General features: G+C 40.5%; 1 protein-coding gene across 2 annotated transcripts; it reads right to left on the reverse strand.

Annotated features, from left to right (window-relative positions):
- Positions 1-389: 389 nt before the first annotated feature.
- Positions 390-13741, reverse strand: LOC135504319 (uncharacterized). Of its 2 annotated transcripts, XM_064922757.1 has the most exons (9): positions 13576-13741; positions 11938-12034; positions 11461-11632; positions 11075-11223; positions 10624-10800; positions 8433-8549; positions 8129-8215; positions 7877-8024; positions 390-2805 (listed from the first exon to the last, which is right to left on the reverse strand). In XM_064922757.1, the coding sequence occupies exons 1-9, from the start codon at positions 13587-13589 to the stop codon at positions 2783-2785; spliced, it is 984 nt and encodes a 327-aa protein (XP_064778829.1). In that variant the 5' UTR covers positions 13590-13741; the 3' UTR covers positions 390-2782. The 2 variants fall into 2 exon arrangements, with proteins under 2 accessions (XP_064778829.1, XP_064778831.1); XM_064922759.1 differs by lacking the exon at positions 10624-10800.
- Between the last annotated feature and the right edge of the window lie 563 nt (positions 13742-14304).

Below are 14304 nucleotides of genomic sequence, written 5' to 3' on the forward strand. Positions count from 1 at the left end.
TACTGCAATTACCAAATAGATAATCATGTGTTAACTGGCTTTCGGCAATGTGAGCAACTTTTAATCAATATAAAGACTATTACATTTCTAACAGTGCATTTAAAATGGAAATGTCGAGTAGTTAATACATAGTAATATATTAATGAGCCAATGAATTGTGTTCATTTTTTTTGTTTGGTGATACCTTGTTTAAACATTCAAATGCTGCGTTATTGTTTTTCATGCATGTCGAGGTCAGATTAATTTGACCCCTATTTTTGTAAGTGACTAAGAACAAGGAAAAAGACAGCATAACATTCTTTATTACTTATTGAATATTTGAGGAAGTATGGTCTTTCCCAGCAGTTCACTTCTCTTCCTAAATTATAATTAAGGAGTTTACTGCAACCCTTATTTCATCATTTATTGAGAACCTGCAGTTTACAAAAACACGATAATGGGTTGTTAACCAATCAATATTGTGCAGCGAAAACCTATAAAGATGTTCAGTCTTTCAACAACGATTAATGATCATTTTTAATCTATTTCAAACTAAGATATTTTGGGTAGTGCATAGACAATGGACATATCAAAAGTAGTTAATACATAGGAATATACTACTGTATATGAAATAAATATTGTTCCTCAAAACAGAAATCTAAAAAGTTAGCAGTATAAAACCTCTCAAATAAACCATTTCATAGACAGGGCACAATTTCCAATGGATGTATTAGAATGCCACTGAACACTGTCTTTGGTTTATTTTACAACAAGCACACTTTAAATAATAAGGTAAAAGTGATAATCCATTCATAATTATGGTAAAAGCAAAGTGACCCTAAAAAGAATTGTTGTACAGAATATCTGCATTGATTTACATACAGTAGCTGTTTCAGAAGTTACATTGTGCATTTGGCCTTGTAAACTGGTTCTCCAGACTCCAAAGAACTTAACATCTCACTGTACGTGTTGTAGGCACATTTAAGGGTAAGCATTATCCAACATACTGAGATGAATCCTCTAGAAGTAGGTAAAATGTGATAAAAGTAACCATGTCATAGACTCACAAATTAATCAGTGGTGCTCATCAGCTATTATAAAATAATTTGTTTACAGTGTTTTGTAACTTATAGTGCCTTCGGAAAGTATGCAGACCCCTTGACTTTTTCCACATTTTGTTACATTACAGCCCTGTTCTAAACTTGACTAAATGTCTCCCCCCTCCTCAATCTACACACAATACCCTATAATGATAAAGGAAAAGGTAAAATTGTGTTTTATTTTTTTTAATGGAATTGTAACATTTACATAAGTATTCAGACTCTTTTACTCAGTATTTTGTTGAACCACCTTTGGCAGCAATTACAGCCTAGAGTCTTCTTGGCACACTTGTGTTTGGGGAGTTTCTCATTTTTCTCTGCAGATCCTCTCAAGCTCTGTCAGGTTGGATGGGGAGCGTTGCCGCACAGCTATTTTCTAGTTCCGCCAGAGATGTTAGATCGGGTTCAAGTCCGGGCTCTGGCTGGGCCACTCAAGGACATTGAGAGTTGTCCCGAAGCCACTCCTGCATTGTCCTGGCTGTGTGCTTAGGGTCGTTGTCCTGTTGGAAGGTGAACCGTCACCCCATTCTGAGGTACTGAGTGCTCTGGAGCAGGTTTTCATCAAGGATCTCTCTGTACTTTGCTCTGTTCATCTTTGCCTTGATCCTGACTCGTCTCCCACTCCCTGCCACTGAAAAACATCCCCACAGCATGATTCTGCCACCACCATGCTTCACTGTCGGGATGGTGTCAGGTTTCTTCCATAAGTGACGCTTGGCTTTCAGGTCAGAGTTCAATCTTCATTTCATCAGACCAGAATCTTGTTTGTCATGATCTGAGAGTTTTTGTGCGCCTTTTAGCAAACTCCAAGCAGGCTGTCATATGCCTTTTTCTGAGGAATGGCTTCCGTCTGACCCCTCTACCATAAAGGCCTGATTGGAAGAGTGCTGCAGAGATGGTTGTCCTTCTGGAAGGTTCTCCCATTTCCACAGAGGAACTCTAGAGCTCTATCAGAGTGACCATCGGGTTCTTGGTCACCTCCCTGACCAAGGCCCTTCTCCCTGATTGCTCATTTTGGATGGTCAGCCAACTTCTTCCATTTAAGAATGACGGCCAGTGTGTTCTTGGGGACCTTCAAGGCTGCAGACATTTTTTGGTACCCTTCCCCAGATCTGTGTCTCAACACAATCCTGTCTCGGAGCTGTACAGACAATTCTTTCGACCTCATGGCTTGGTTTTTGCTCTGACATGCACTGTCAACTGTGGGACCTTATCTCGACAGGCATGTGCCTTTCCAAATCCATATTTACCACGTGGACTCCAATCTAGTTGTCGAAACATCAAGGTTGATCAATGGAAATAGGATGCATCTGAACTAAATTAAACTAAACTAAATAAATCTGAATATGTAAATATGTTTATTTTTTTTATAAATGAACAAACATTTCTAAAAACCAGTTTATGCTTTGTCATTATGGGGTATTGTGTGTAGATTGCTGAGGATTTTTATTTTTTTATTTAACCCATTTTAGAATAAGGCTGTAACAAAATGTGGGGAAAGTAAAGGGGTCTGAATACTTTCCGAAGGCACTTGCAGTGAAATCATCTTCAGTAAAAACAGACCGGTCGAATGCCCATTTGAGTGCATTTCCCTCTCGTTCTTAACTTCAAACATTGGTCAGAACCAGAGTTGCTACAAAATGTAGAAATTGCTGCGTATCCATCCTGTGTAACCGTAGCCACTTTCTTCTCATGACGGCACTTTACTGCTTGTCAGGTGAAAACACTGGAGAGCGAGAGAGAGAGAGAGAGACATTAAAGTACTCGGGTTAGCTCGTCTTATACTCTTTACAGACAGATTTACGGTATGGTGCCTTCTAAAAAAAATGTACAGTGGGGCAAAAAAGAGTTTAGTCAGCCACCAATTGTGCAAGTTCTCCCACTTAAAAAGATAAGAGAGGCCTGTAATTTTCATCATAGGTACACTTCATCCATGACAGACAAAATGAGAAAAGAAATCCAGAAAATCACATTGTAGGATTTTTAATTAATTTATTTGCAAATTATGGTGGAAAATAAGTATTTGGTCACCTACAAACAAGCAAGATTTCTGGCTCTCACAGACCTGTAACTTTTCAGTATAAAAGACACCTGTCCACAACCTCAAACAGTCACACTCCAAACTCCACTATGGCCAAGACCAAAGAGCTGTCAAAGGACACCAGAAACAAAATTGTGGACCTGCACCAGGCTGGGAAGACTGAATCTGCAATAGGTAAGCAGCTTGGTTTGAAGAAATCAACTGTGGGAGCAATTATTAGGAAATGGAAGACATACCAGACCACTGAATCTCCCTCGATCTGGGGCTCCACGCAAGATCTCACCTCGTGGGGTCAATAGGATCACAAAAATCCCAGAACTACACGGGGGACCTAGTGAATGACCAACAGAGAGCTGGGACCAATGTAACAAAGCCTACCATCAGTAACACACTACGCCGCCAGGGACTCAAATCCTGCAGTGCCAGATGTGTCCCCCTGCTTAAGCCAGTACATGTCCAGGCCCGTCTGAAGTTTGCTAGAGAGCATTTGGATGATCCAGAAGAAGATTGGGAGAATGTCATATGGTCAGATGAAACCAAAATAGAACTTTTTGGTAAAAACGCAACTTGTCGTGTTTGGAGGACAAAGAATGCTAAGTTGCATCCAAAGAACACCATACCTACTGTGAAGCATGGGGGTGGAAACATCATGCTTTGGGGCTGTTTTTCTGCAAAGGGACCAGGATGACTGATCTGTGTAAAGGAAAGAATGAATGGGGCCATGTATTGTGAGATTTTGAGTGAAAACCTCCTTCCATCAGCAAGGGCATTGAAGATGAAACATGGCTGGGTCTTTCAGCATGACAATGATCCCAAACACAACGCCCGGGCAACGGAGGAGTGGCTTCGTAAGAAGCATTTCAAGGTCCTGGAGTGGCCGAGCCAGTCCAGTTCTCAACCCCATAGAAAATCTTTGGAGGGAGTTGAAAGTCCGTGTTGCCCAGCAACAGCCCCAAAACATCACTGCTCTCGATGAGATCTGCATGGAGGAATGGGCCAAAATACCAGCAACAGTGTGTGAAGACTTACAGAAAACATTTGACCTCTGTCATTGCCAACAAAGGGTATATAACAAAGTATTGAGATAAGTATTTGGTCAATAACAAAAGTTTATTTTCCACCATAATTTGCAAATAAATTCATTAAAAATCCTACAATGTGATTTTCTGGACGTTTTTGTCTCATTTTGTCTGTCATTGTTGAAGTGTACCTATGATGAAAATTACAGGCCTCATCTTTTTAAGTGGGAGAACTTGCACAATTAGTGGCTGACTAAATACTTTTTTGCCCCACTGTATCTGGCAATGTTTTTTAGAACCTAATTCACACAGTCCCATGTATTTATTTTAGGCCTCTAAGAAACATAAGACTAATAATGTATTTTTTAAATAATAGAATGGCATATTTGAGTTTAATTATGTTACTGGTCTGGGTAGCCCATATGGCTGTGCCATGCACATAAACCCCATAGTTATTTTGTTCATTAACACTGCATGGTCAATCTGACATCTGCATTGGCTGTACAGTATTTACGGTGATACAGCCTCTGCATTCATGCTTCGCAGAGCTGTTGTGAAGGAAGTTGTCAAGGAAGTTTGTTTTATTCAGGACCTCCCGCCCCCATCTACAGTCAACCAATTCATGTCAATGCGGAGCTATACGGAGTCCTCTGCATTGTTAAAACATTTGGGAAGCGTACGGTACTCCGTGAGCTCGATTTGGCCTCTGCAAGGCTACGGGGGCTTTGCAGTTGCATCACGCCCTCTGTACAGAGCCTACGGATCGCATCACTGGAGCAAGCATAAATTGGCTTTACAGTGGTTCCTCCTTTAAAAATTGCAGTATTCTATGGCACATTATTTAAGTGTGAACCACTGTTACCATTAATGCTAGTTAGTGCTATCTCTGAGAAGCATTTGATAGACTTCAATAATGGCTGTACAAGGGAATGCGGGCACAAGGGAGATCGGGGAGGAAGGAGTAGGCTGTCCTTGTAAATAAGAATTTGTTCTTAACTGATTCCATGTGTTATTTCATAGTTGTGATGCCTTCACTATTATTCCACAATGTAGAAAATAGTAAAAATAAAGAAACTCTTGAATGAGTAGGTGTGTCCAAACTTTTGACTGGTACATGCTTAATATTATGGTGTTTCTATTCCAAGAAAAACAAAAATCCCTCTGGGTTTCTGTTAGGATGGAACGGAAAATATGGCACTGTACAATGTCACAGTCAGGAGTATAGTCCTGGGCTATTTAGCTAAAGAATCCCGTGTCATGCGGGCAGGGCACGCGGGAGACCGGGGTCCAATTCCCCGATGGGGAGGAAGGAGTAGGCGGTCTTGTAAATAAGAATTTGTTCTTAATTAACTTGCCTTGTTAAATAAAAAGGTTACACTAAGAGCATAAAATTTTTACACCATAATTTTCTAATTCTAGTCTAACAATACCCAAAAGGAGATTAAGAAAATAAAAATCTCTGATTTATCAAGACCAGTCCCCATGCTTGTCTCAGAGCAGCGTGAAATGGTGTAGGCTTTTGCTTCAAATCCTATTGCTTCTAACTTCAATATGCTCTTTAAATAAATAAATAAATAAGACCTACATCACTTTTAACAGCACATTACTCAACACTAGTGAGACTCATGTCATCTACAGTATATCGAAAAATATGACGCAATTATTGGCGGAGAGTCACATATAGAGGATTCTAAATTAAAACCAAAAGCCGATGGCCGATGTCTCCCGGTGGCGGCCGGCACGGGTATCGAACCTGCATCTGTAGCAAAGCATTTTACACTGCGGGAGCCCCCATCCACAAAGTATCAAAATACAGAGAGGTGTTGGTAAAAGTTTATTGTCCTGATAATAGCCCCATAATGGGCTATTATTATACTGTACATGGTGTCCAGGTAAGGTAATCAAAACATTTCTTTATTGAAAGACTATCAGAATGTTGGTACTTATTTATTTTTATCCAAAGCCACTCAGCTTTATGTAGGTGCCGGCTATATGACTGTGTCATCAACTTGATAATATATAATGATATGAGGTTATTACGTTTTCAGAAAAACAAAAGAGAGCGATTATAAATCTGAATAAAGTCCAAAATAATATTTGTTAAGGCTAAAACATTATGTTTTTAGAGGGAGAGAAACACTGGGACAATTGTGCGCCACCCATAAAGGCCAAAATATAGCCCTGCTAATAGCCATAATGGCGATGTACAACGTGACCGTGTGTTTGAAAGAGTATTTTCCAGTAAGCAACAATGTTAACCTTCATTAGACAACTTTGTTCCAATATTTCTGTAATTCAAAGATATTTATTCCCATAGTAATTCGTTATGGATCCATAATTAAATAAACATACCAATTTTGAAAGAGTAATTATTATTTTATTAATGAAAGCATCAAGATGTTGATGACAAAATACTGTACTGTTTTGAGTTAAATGTAGCAATCAGAGTACATAAGCATCGAATACATTGCATGTACGGGGATGTTCACACCTACAGTAGCTGGGCAAAAAGAGTCTATTGTCCTGCTAATCAGGCTACAAGTGTTTGAAAACCTGTTTTCAAAATGCCACCAGCTGTCCATCACTACTGTCAATAAAAACACAGCATCTTGTAACCACAATGTCACTTAATTTGTCTCTACCGTTCCAATTACTACTAGAGTTTGGGATTAATTTGATTAATATTATGGAGTTTCTGTTCCAAGGAAAACCCTCTGGATTTCCGTTGGGATGGAATGGAAAATATGGCGCTGTACAACGTGACGGTCGGGAGTACAGTTCAAATAAAGGTTACACTAATAGCATAACATTTATACACCCTCATTTTCTAATTCTAGTCGAACCAATACCCAAATGGAGATTCAGTGAAAATAAAAGTCTCATTGATTTATTCAGACCAGTCCCCATGCTTGTCTCAGAGTAGCACAAATTGTGCTAAAATAGTTGTAGGCTATTGCTTCAAATCCTTTTGCTTCTAACTTCAATACACTCTTTAAATAAGACCTTCACAACTTTTAACAGCACATTACTCAACACTAGTGGAGACTCATGTCGTCTACAGTACGACGTGACTCTCCTCCAATAATTACATATAGAGGATTGGAGGATATTTCTGATATTTATTCCCATAGTAATTCGTTATGGATCCATAACTAAATAAACGGCGGCATTTTGAAAGAGTATTTTTATCATTTTATTAATGAAAGCATAAAGATGCCATTATTAGTTACAATGTTTTAGTTTGAACGTGCAGACTGGCACTAAGAACAGAACAGCGGGAATGTTTCCCTAGTCAGCCAAATTATTAGTGCAACGCCCCTTAAAGTGTTGCCAGTGTGGCGGGGTGAGAATATGATGAAAGAAATTATTTTGACATTTCACATTCTTAAAATAAAGTGGTGATCCTAACTGACCTAAGTCAGGGCATTTTTACTAGGATTAAATGTCAGGAATTGTGTAAAACTGAGTTTAAATGTATTTGGCAAAGGTGTATGTAAACTTCCGACTTCAACTGTAGTTGAAGGTCTGTTTCATGATTTCAGTCATAAGTTCTTGGAATGACGGTTTTACTGTGCCCATAACAAAAATGTGTTAATACAAATGCTCCTTCAATGTGTCAAAAAATGTTTCATGTTTGTTTCTATGGGCCTTGTTCTAGTCTAGCCTGAGTATATTGACTCCTGGTAAACATACAGCGGAACAGGTGAAGGAAAAAATACAGGCAGTAATCTACTCACTCCTCTCCCTCAGGCCCTGGCCGAAGCTGCGCGCCAATCTGAAGAGAGACCAGAAAAGCACGCCTTTGATCAGCACTGAGATCCCAGCTCCAGTCACAGCAGCAGCCTCCAATGTATACGTCTTATCCTGCCCCCAGTGTACACTGATCTGAAATCAGAAGACCACGAAGTCCATCTCAGAGCAACCATTCACCATACTTTCCCTAAAGATCTGATTTGAGATCAGTTCAACCACTGGCTTTCACAGCTCACCCTGTACATCAGGTACACAAAGTAGGCCACCTCCGGCACATTAAGAAGGACAAAGACCCAAACCAGCTGCTTGGCTTCTTTTAAAACCTGTAACAAAGGACAGATCAACCGGTTTTACATGATGTATGCACTTCATAGGTGCTTACAATCTAAAAATGATTTCCACCATCCTTCATTCAATTGAGTTCACATACTGTATGGGTGTAGTATTTCATTGTGATTTATGTTCTACTGTTTATGCACTTGTGCAGTGCACACTAATTATTCAATTACATATTTTATTATCTTGATACTTGTTACTCACTGCGATAGCCCCCATGGCTGCGGTAAGGCATGCCCAGACCACTCCAAAGCCCAGGATGATGCTGTTCGTGAAGGACATGGTTGTACCTGACGTCATAATCAGTATGCAAAGGCACAGCTGCCAGATAAACAGAAAAACCAGCCACAGATTATTCCAACTATAAGCTCCATCCCAAAGACCCTGATGTATGAATGGCCCTGATAAAAAGGACCACCTTTAGAGCACCTTAAATTAAATTTTTGACAAAAAGGCATACTCTGCTGCATCATTCACTGAATCAAATGGCTTATTCATAACAAAACCCACTGATATTGTCAACTACTTAAATTTTTTAGGCATGACATGCAAACAACAAATTCTAAACCAACACATCAATGCGTAACTGACCAAATTATGAAAGACAAGCATTATAATTTTGAATTCCGTAAAGTTAGTGAGGGCGAGGAGAAAAAAACTTGTCTATCAACAATGACAAGCTATTGGGTCTGACAACTTGGATGGAAAATGATGGAGGATGATAGCGGACTATATTGCCACCTCTTCAATCTAAGCCTACAGGATAGTGTGAGCCCTCAGACCTGGACGGAAGCAAAAGTCATTCCGCTACCCAAGAACAGCAAGGCACCCTTTACTGGCTCAAACAGCTGACCAATCAACCGGTTGCGATCCCTTAGTAAACCTTCGGAAAACATTGTTTGACCAGATACAATGCTATTTCACAGTAAACTAATTAACAACTGATTTTCAGTATGCTTATAGGGAAGGGCACTCAACATGTACAGCATTTACACAAATGACTGATGATTGGCTGAAAGAAATTGATAAGATTGTTGGAGCTGTTTTGTTAGACTACAGTGCAGCTTTTGACATTATCGATCATAATCTGCTGTTGGAAAAACTTTTTTGTTATGACTTTACATCCCCTGCTATATTATGATCGAGAGTTCTGTCTAACAGAAAACAGAGGGTGTTTTTTAATGGAAGCCTCTCCAACAATCAATGTAGAGTCGGGCATTCTCCAGGGTAGCTGTTTAGGCCCTTTACTTTTTTCAATCTTTCCTACTGACCTGGCACTGAGTAAAGCCTGTGTGTCTATGTATGCTGATGACTCAACATTATGCACGTCAGCTACCACAGCAAGTAAAATCACTGCATCACTGAACAAAGACCTGCAGTCGGTTGTAGAATGGGTGACAAGTAATAAACTAGTCCTAAATATTTCTAAAATTAAAAGCAATATATCCGGGACAAATCATTCACTAAAACCTAAACTAAATTGCATAATGAAGAATGTGGAAATTGAGCAGACTAAAACTGCTTGGTGTAACCCTGGATTGTAAACTGGTCAAAACATACTGATGTAATGGTAGCTAAGATAGGGAGAAAGAACTGCTCTGCTTTCTTGACATTGCTATCAACAAAACAAGTCTTACAGGCTCGAGTTGTTGCACCTGGACTACTGGCCAGTCATATCGTCAAGCACCACAAAGAGGGACAAAGGCAAATTACAGTTGGCCCAGCACAAAGCAGCATGGCCGACCCTTAAATGTACAGAGAGCTAACATCAATGACATGCATGTTAATCTCTCATGGCCCGAAATAGAGGAGAGTGACTGCATCACTACTTGTCTTTGTGAGTGGTATTTACATGTTGAAAGCAGCGAGCTGTCTGTTTAAACTACTAGCACACAGCTCAGACACCCATGCATACCCCACAAGACATGCCACCAGAGGTCTCTTCACAGTCCCCAAGTGCAGAACAGAATCTGGGAAATGCACAGTACTACACAGAGCCATGACTAAATGGAACTCTATTCCACATCAAGTAACATGCAAGCAGTAAAATCAGGTTTAAAAACCATAAAACTACACCTTGGACTGTGACAAGACACACACACACACTCACTCTACACACATGCTTGTACGGTGATATTAGAACTGCATTGTGGATATGTACTGGTGTAATTATGTTATATGTACTGTTATATTTTAGCTTTCATTTGTTTGGACCCCAGGAATAATAGGGATCCTTATAAATACAAAAAAATACCCTGAAGGCAGTCATACATATCTGCACCAAAGATGCTCAATGTCAAGGCAACACAACGTGTTAGAATGACCCCATCTGTCGGAAGAAAATGGTTGTCGTGTGTCAGACATGTATTATGACACATGTGGAATGTGGCGGTACCTGGGCCTGTAGGTCAAAGGTGACCATGGAGAAGCACAGGTTGATCAGGAAGTACTGCTCCTGGAAACTCTCCAGAGCTCCGCCCACCCGGAAGGCCATCATGTTGGGCCTTTGGATGAGCAGAGTGGCGCACAGGACATGGACCACGCCCACACACAGGATGCACACAAACCGCACCTACCACACAAGCACACACACTGATTCACTACCTCAGCTACTCAAACAGCACCTGTGACATAAGCACATGCACAATCACGTCTGGTCACAATTGAGCCGTGTTCCGTAGGGATAATATGTTTTTAAACGGGGAGGTAGTACCTGAACTTGTCCAATGAGAACACAGATTGTTGTTTTCTGTTGCAAAACACTTTGCTACGGTATACCGTACTGAATATGACCCTGGATTAGACATAGGAGTTGGTTTAATTTTGTCGGTCCACATGCAGCGTACCAGAAGCAGGTCCTTTCTATCCTGGAGAGGAAGCACCATGAAGTTGACCACAGAGCGCATCATGACCACCAACACACTGAGGACAAACACTATCAACTCCTGCCTGTTCTCCTGTAGGATTCCCCTGGTGATGTAGTATATGCAGAACACTGGAGAAACATAAAGAAGACTGTGTGTGATACAGTATTGGTGTAGGCGGCATAATCCGGATTTAACCATAGAACAATGCTGACATGGGGTGATCAGAATTGGGGATTACATTTCTTTTCTCTGAATATTTCATAATGTGTTCATGTATGGACACAGTAAGGAGTTGGCACTCTGTTGATTACATCATTAGTTAACAATATGTTGCTATTGCAACTAATGTAAGACATGCCACTTACAAATTCCAACCAGTTGGATGAGAGATACAGTGAAGTCGTCCTCATAGCTGTACGTTGCCATGCTTTGCCTGTAGATGTTTGTCAGTGTGAGGGCCAATAGTGCCAGTAGAGAGGCGATGGTGAAGCAGAAGTAAAGCTTCACCAAGCATGACAGCTCTGACCAAGGCTTTATCTGTGGGGAGAAAGCCAAGCATATAACCTTTCTTTACACACAGACACCTAGGGCCCTATTCAATCAAAACGGGTGAAAATTTCTGAGTAAGACAAAGGAACATTCTTCTTATGCTGTGAACATGTAGCCTACATTCTTATTCATGTGATAAGAGAAACATGTTTACAGAGTTGAGTGACACAACAGTGCAGGAAGAATGTTGAACTGAATAGGACTCTGGTTCCCAATTCAAGCAACAGCTAGAACAGATAAATGTGACAATGTCTACTCTGTGTATAAGGAGAACAATTGGGATGTATACTGACCGGGCCACATGGCGTTGGGATCAGTTCCTGGTGCCTTGGTCTCAGGTTTGGGGATGGGAGATCTGAGCCCTCCCACGGCTGATTGCTCAACAGTGGACTGAAATAGAAATATATGTGGATATTAGTGACTGTGCAAGATAGTAATAGGTTCAAATGTATATTGAATGGCTGATATACGCATAATAATTTGTCATATTCATAGATCCATGATGAGATATAGGTAACTGCCAAAATAAAGTAAACCAACATAAAAGTGTCTTAATAGGGTGTTGGGTCATCACGAGCCAGAACAGCTTCAATACACCTTGGCATAGATTATATTTTCTATTTTTAAAATGTATTTAACTAGTCAAGTCAGTTAAGAACTAATTCTTATTTACAATAACGGCCTGCCAGGGAACAGTGGGTTAACTGCCTTGTTCTGGGGCAGATCGACAGATTTTTACCTTGTCAGCTCGGGGATTCGATCCAGCAACCTTTCGGTTACTCCCCTAATGTTCTAACCACTAGGCTACCTGCCACCCTTCAAGTTTCTGGAACTCTATTGGAGTGATGCGACACCATTATTCCATGAGAAATTCCATTTTGTGTTTTTTTGATTGTGGTGGAAAATGCTGTTTCAGGCACCGCTTCAGAATGTGTTCAATTGGGTTGAGATCTGGTGACAGACAGCCATGGCATAGGGTTTACGAGATATGGTTTGTAAAACATACCTAAATGTAGTGATGGGATATGCCACTGTACCTTTATCCCACACTGATACATAGAGTAGATTGAAATACTGCTAGTTTTCCCAGAAAACTGCCCTTTTGTCAGGACACGCGTTTCACACCACTTCAATACAAAGTGATTTTCATAGCAGGTTAGAAGAGCATTTTCTCTAACCCTAACCCATTTCCTACCCTGCTACGAAAAAGTCACTTCGGTATCGAAGTCGGATTAAAAGAGCCACCACAGCCATTTTGGAATGGCAGTATCAGCACCTTTGTTGTTCAATGCAACGCTCCATTCCATAATGGCTGCTGTGGCTACTGCTAGCTATCGTGAGGACGAAAAGGTCAGTTTCCCAGGAATACTAGCAGTATTTTAATCTTCTCGATGAAGCTGTGTGGACAGGGGTCAAATTTGGAGTACAGTGGCATATCCCATCCCTGCAGTGAGGTACATATTCTGAACTATATATTGCACCTGCTCCAAGTGTCTTATGCTGCAATCAAGTCATGTCTGAAACTTGAGACCTCCGATTAAAATTAACTGAAGTTGTTTGTGTGTAGACCTTCCCATTTTATCACCTTTATTAAACCAGGTAGGCTAGTTGAGAACAAGTTCTCATTTGCAACTGCGACCTGGTTGATTCTGATACTTCATAAGTGGGAAACTCAGGATCTGACTCGAACCCCCTAGGTTAGCAAATCAGAAATGCCCAAGTTTCTGACATGGCATTAATGTAACCATGACGGAGTTCCGACCCCAGTTCAGCTCAGTGTAAACAAGCGTAACGGTAGGGTCGGTATCTTCTGGCAATGGACACACCAAACGAAAGAATGTTGGAAACGGAACTCAAATCACATCCTGTCACTAAACTAACACTTCATCGATGATTGTAATTATGTTAATAAGTCGCGCTCATAAACTCACCGTATCTCTTCCATTTTTAAGTGAAATAGTAACTAGATAATCGTGTTCTTGATGTTTCTACATCTCAGCAAGCAGGCCCACATTGGCTGCTAAATTCAAACGTATTCACGCCACATATTTTTTTTAGTTTTAATGGCGGTGTGCAAACCATAACGCCACAGTTCCGCTTACAAGTGTATATGTCTGACGTCTTTCTGAGGTGTATTCAGCATGCATAACATGCACGTACTTGTTTGAAAACGGGTCCAGTCAATATCATAACAATAGTCAATCGTGAATGTTTTAGAACAGGGATGGTGCTGAACACTGTACGATGATTTGTTTAGCACAGCGGCTTAAAATACACTTTGCATTCGCAAACCAGTAAAGATTTGCAAACTCTGCATTCATCTAAACCATCGAAACGTTGCATATTGAACACACCCTTGAAGAGGTTGCAAGGAAAATGCTTAGCCACAAGGGGGCATAATGACTCCCCAAAGCCACTAATCAATGCATTAGACATTGTAAACAAAGACAATACAAACGTATCCAACCTCCACTATAAACATGTACATTTGCCTGGTCCATGTATTATCTATTCAAAACTACATTCAGGGACATCTGTGTTATTTGAAATTTGGAAATGGTGCTGCGGCGGAGTTGTCGTCTTGACAGTGGGCTCGAGCCATCGCTAAACTCCGTGAAAGTAATTGAAAGTCCACCAAGCGGTCCGGTCATCATTTGTAA

Source organism: Oncorhynchus masou, chromosome 18 (genome assembly GCF_036934945.1).
Source record: "Oncorhynchus masou masou isolate Uvic2021 chromosome 18, UVic_Omas_1.1, whole genome shotgun sequence".
Taxonomy (NCBI): Eukaryota; Metazoa; Chordata; class Actinopteri; order Salmoniformes; family Salmonidae; genus Oncorhynchus; species Oncorhynchus masou.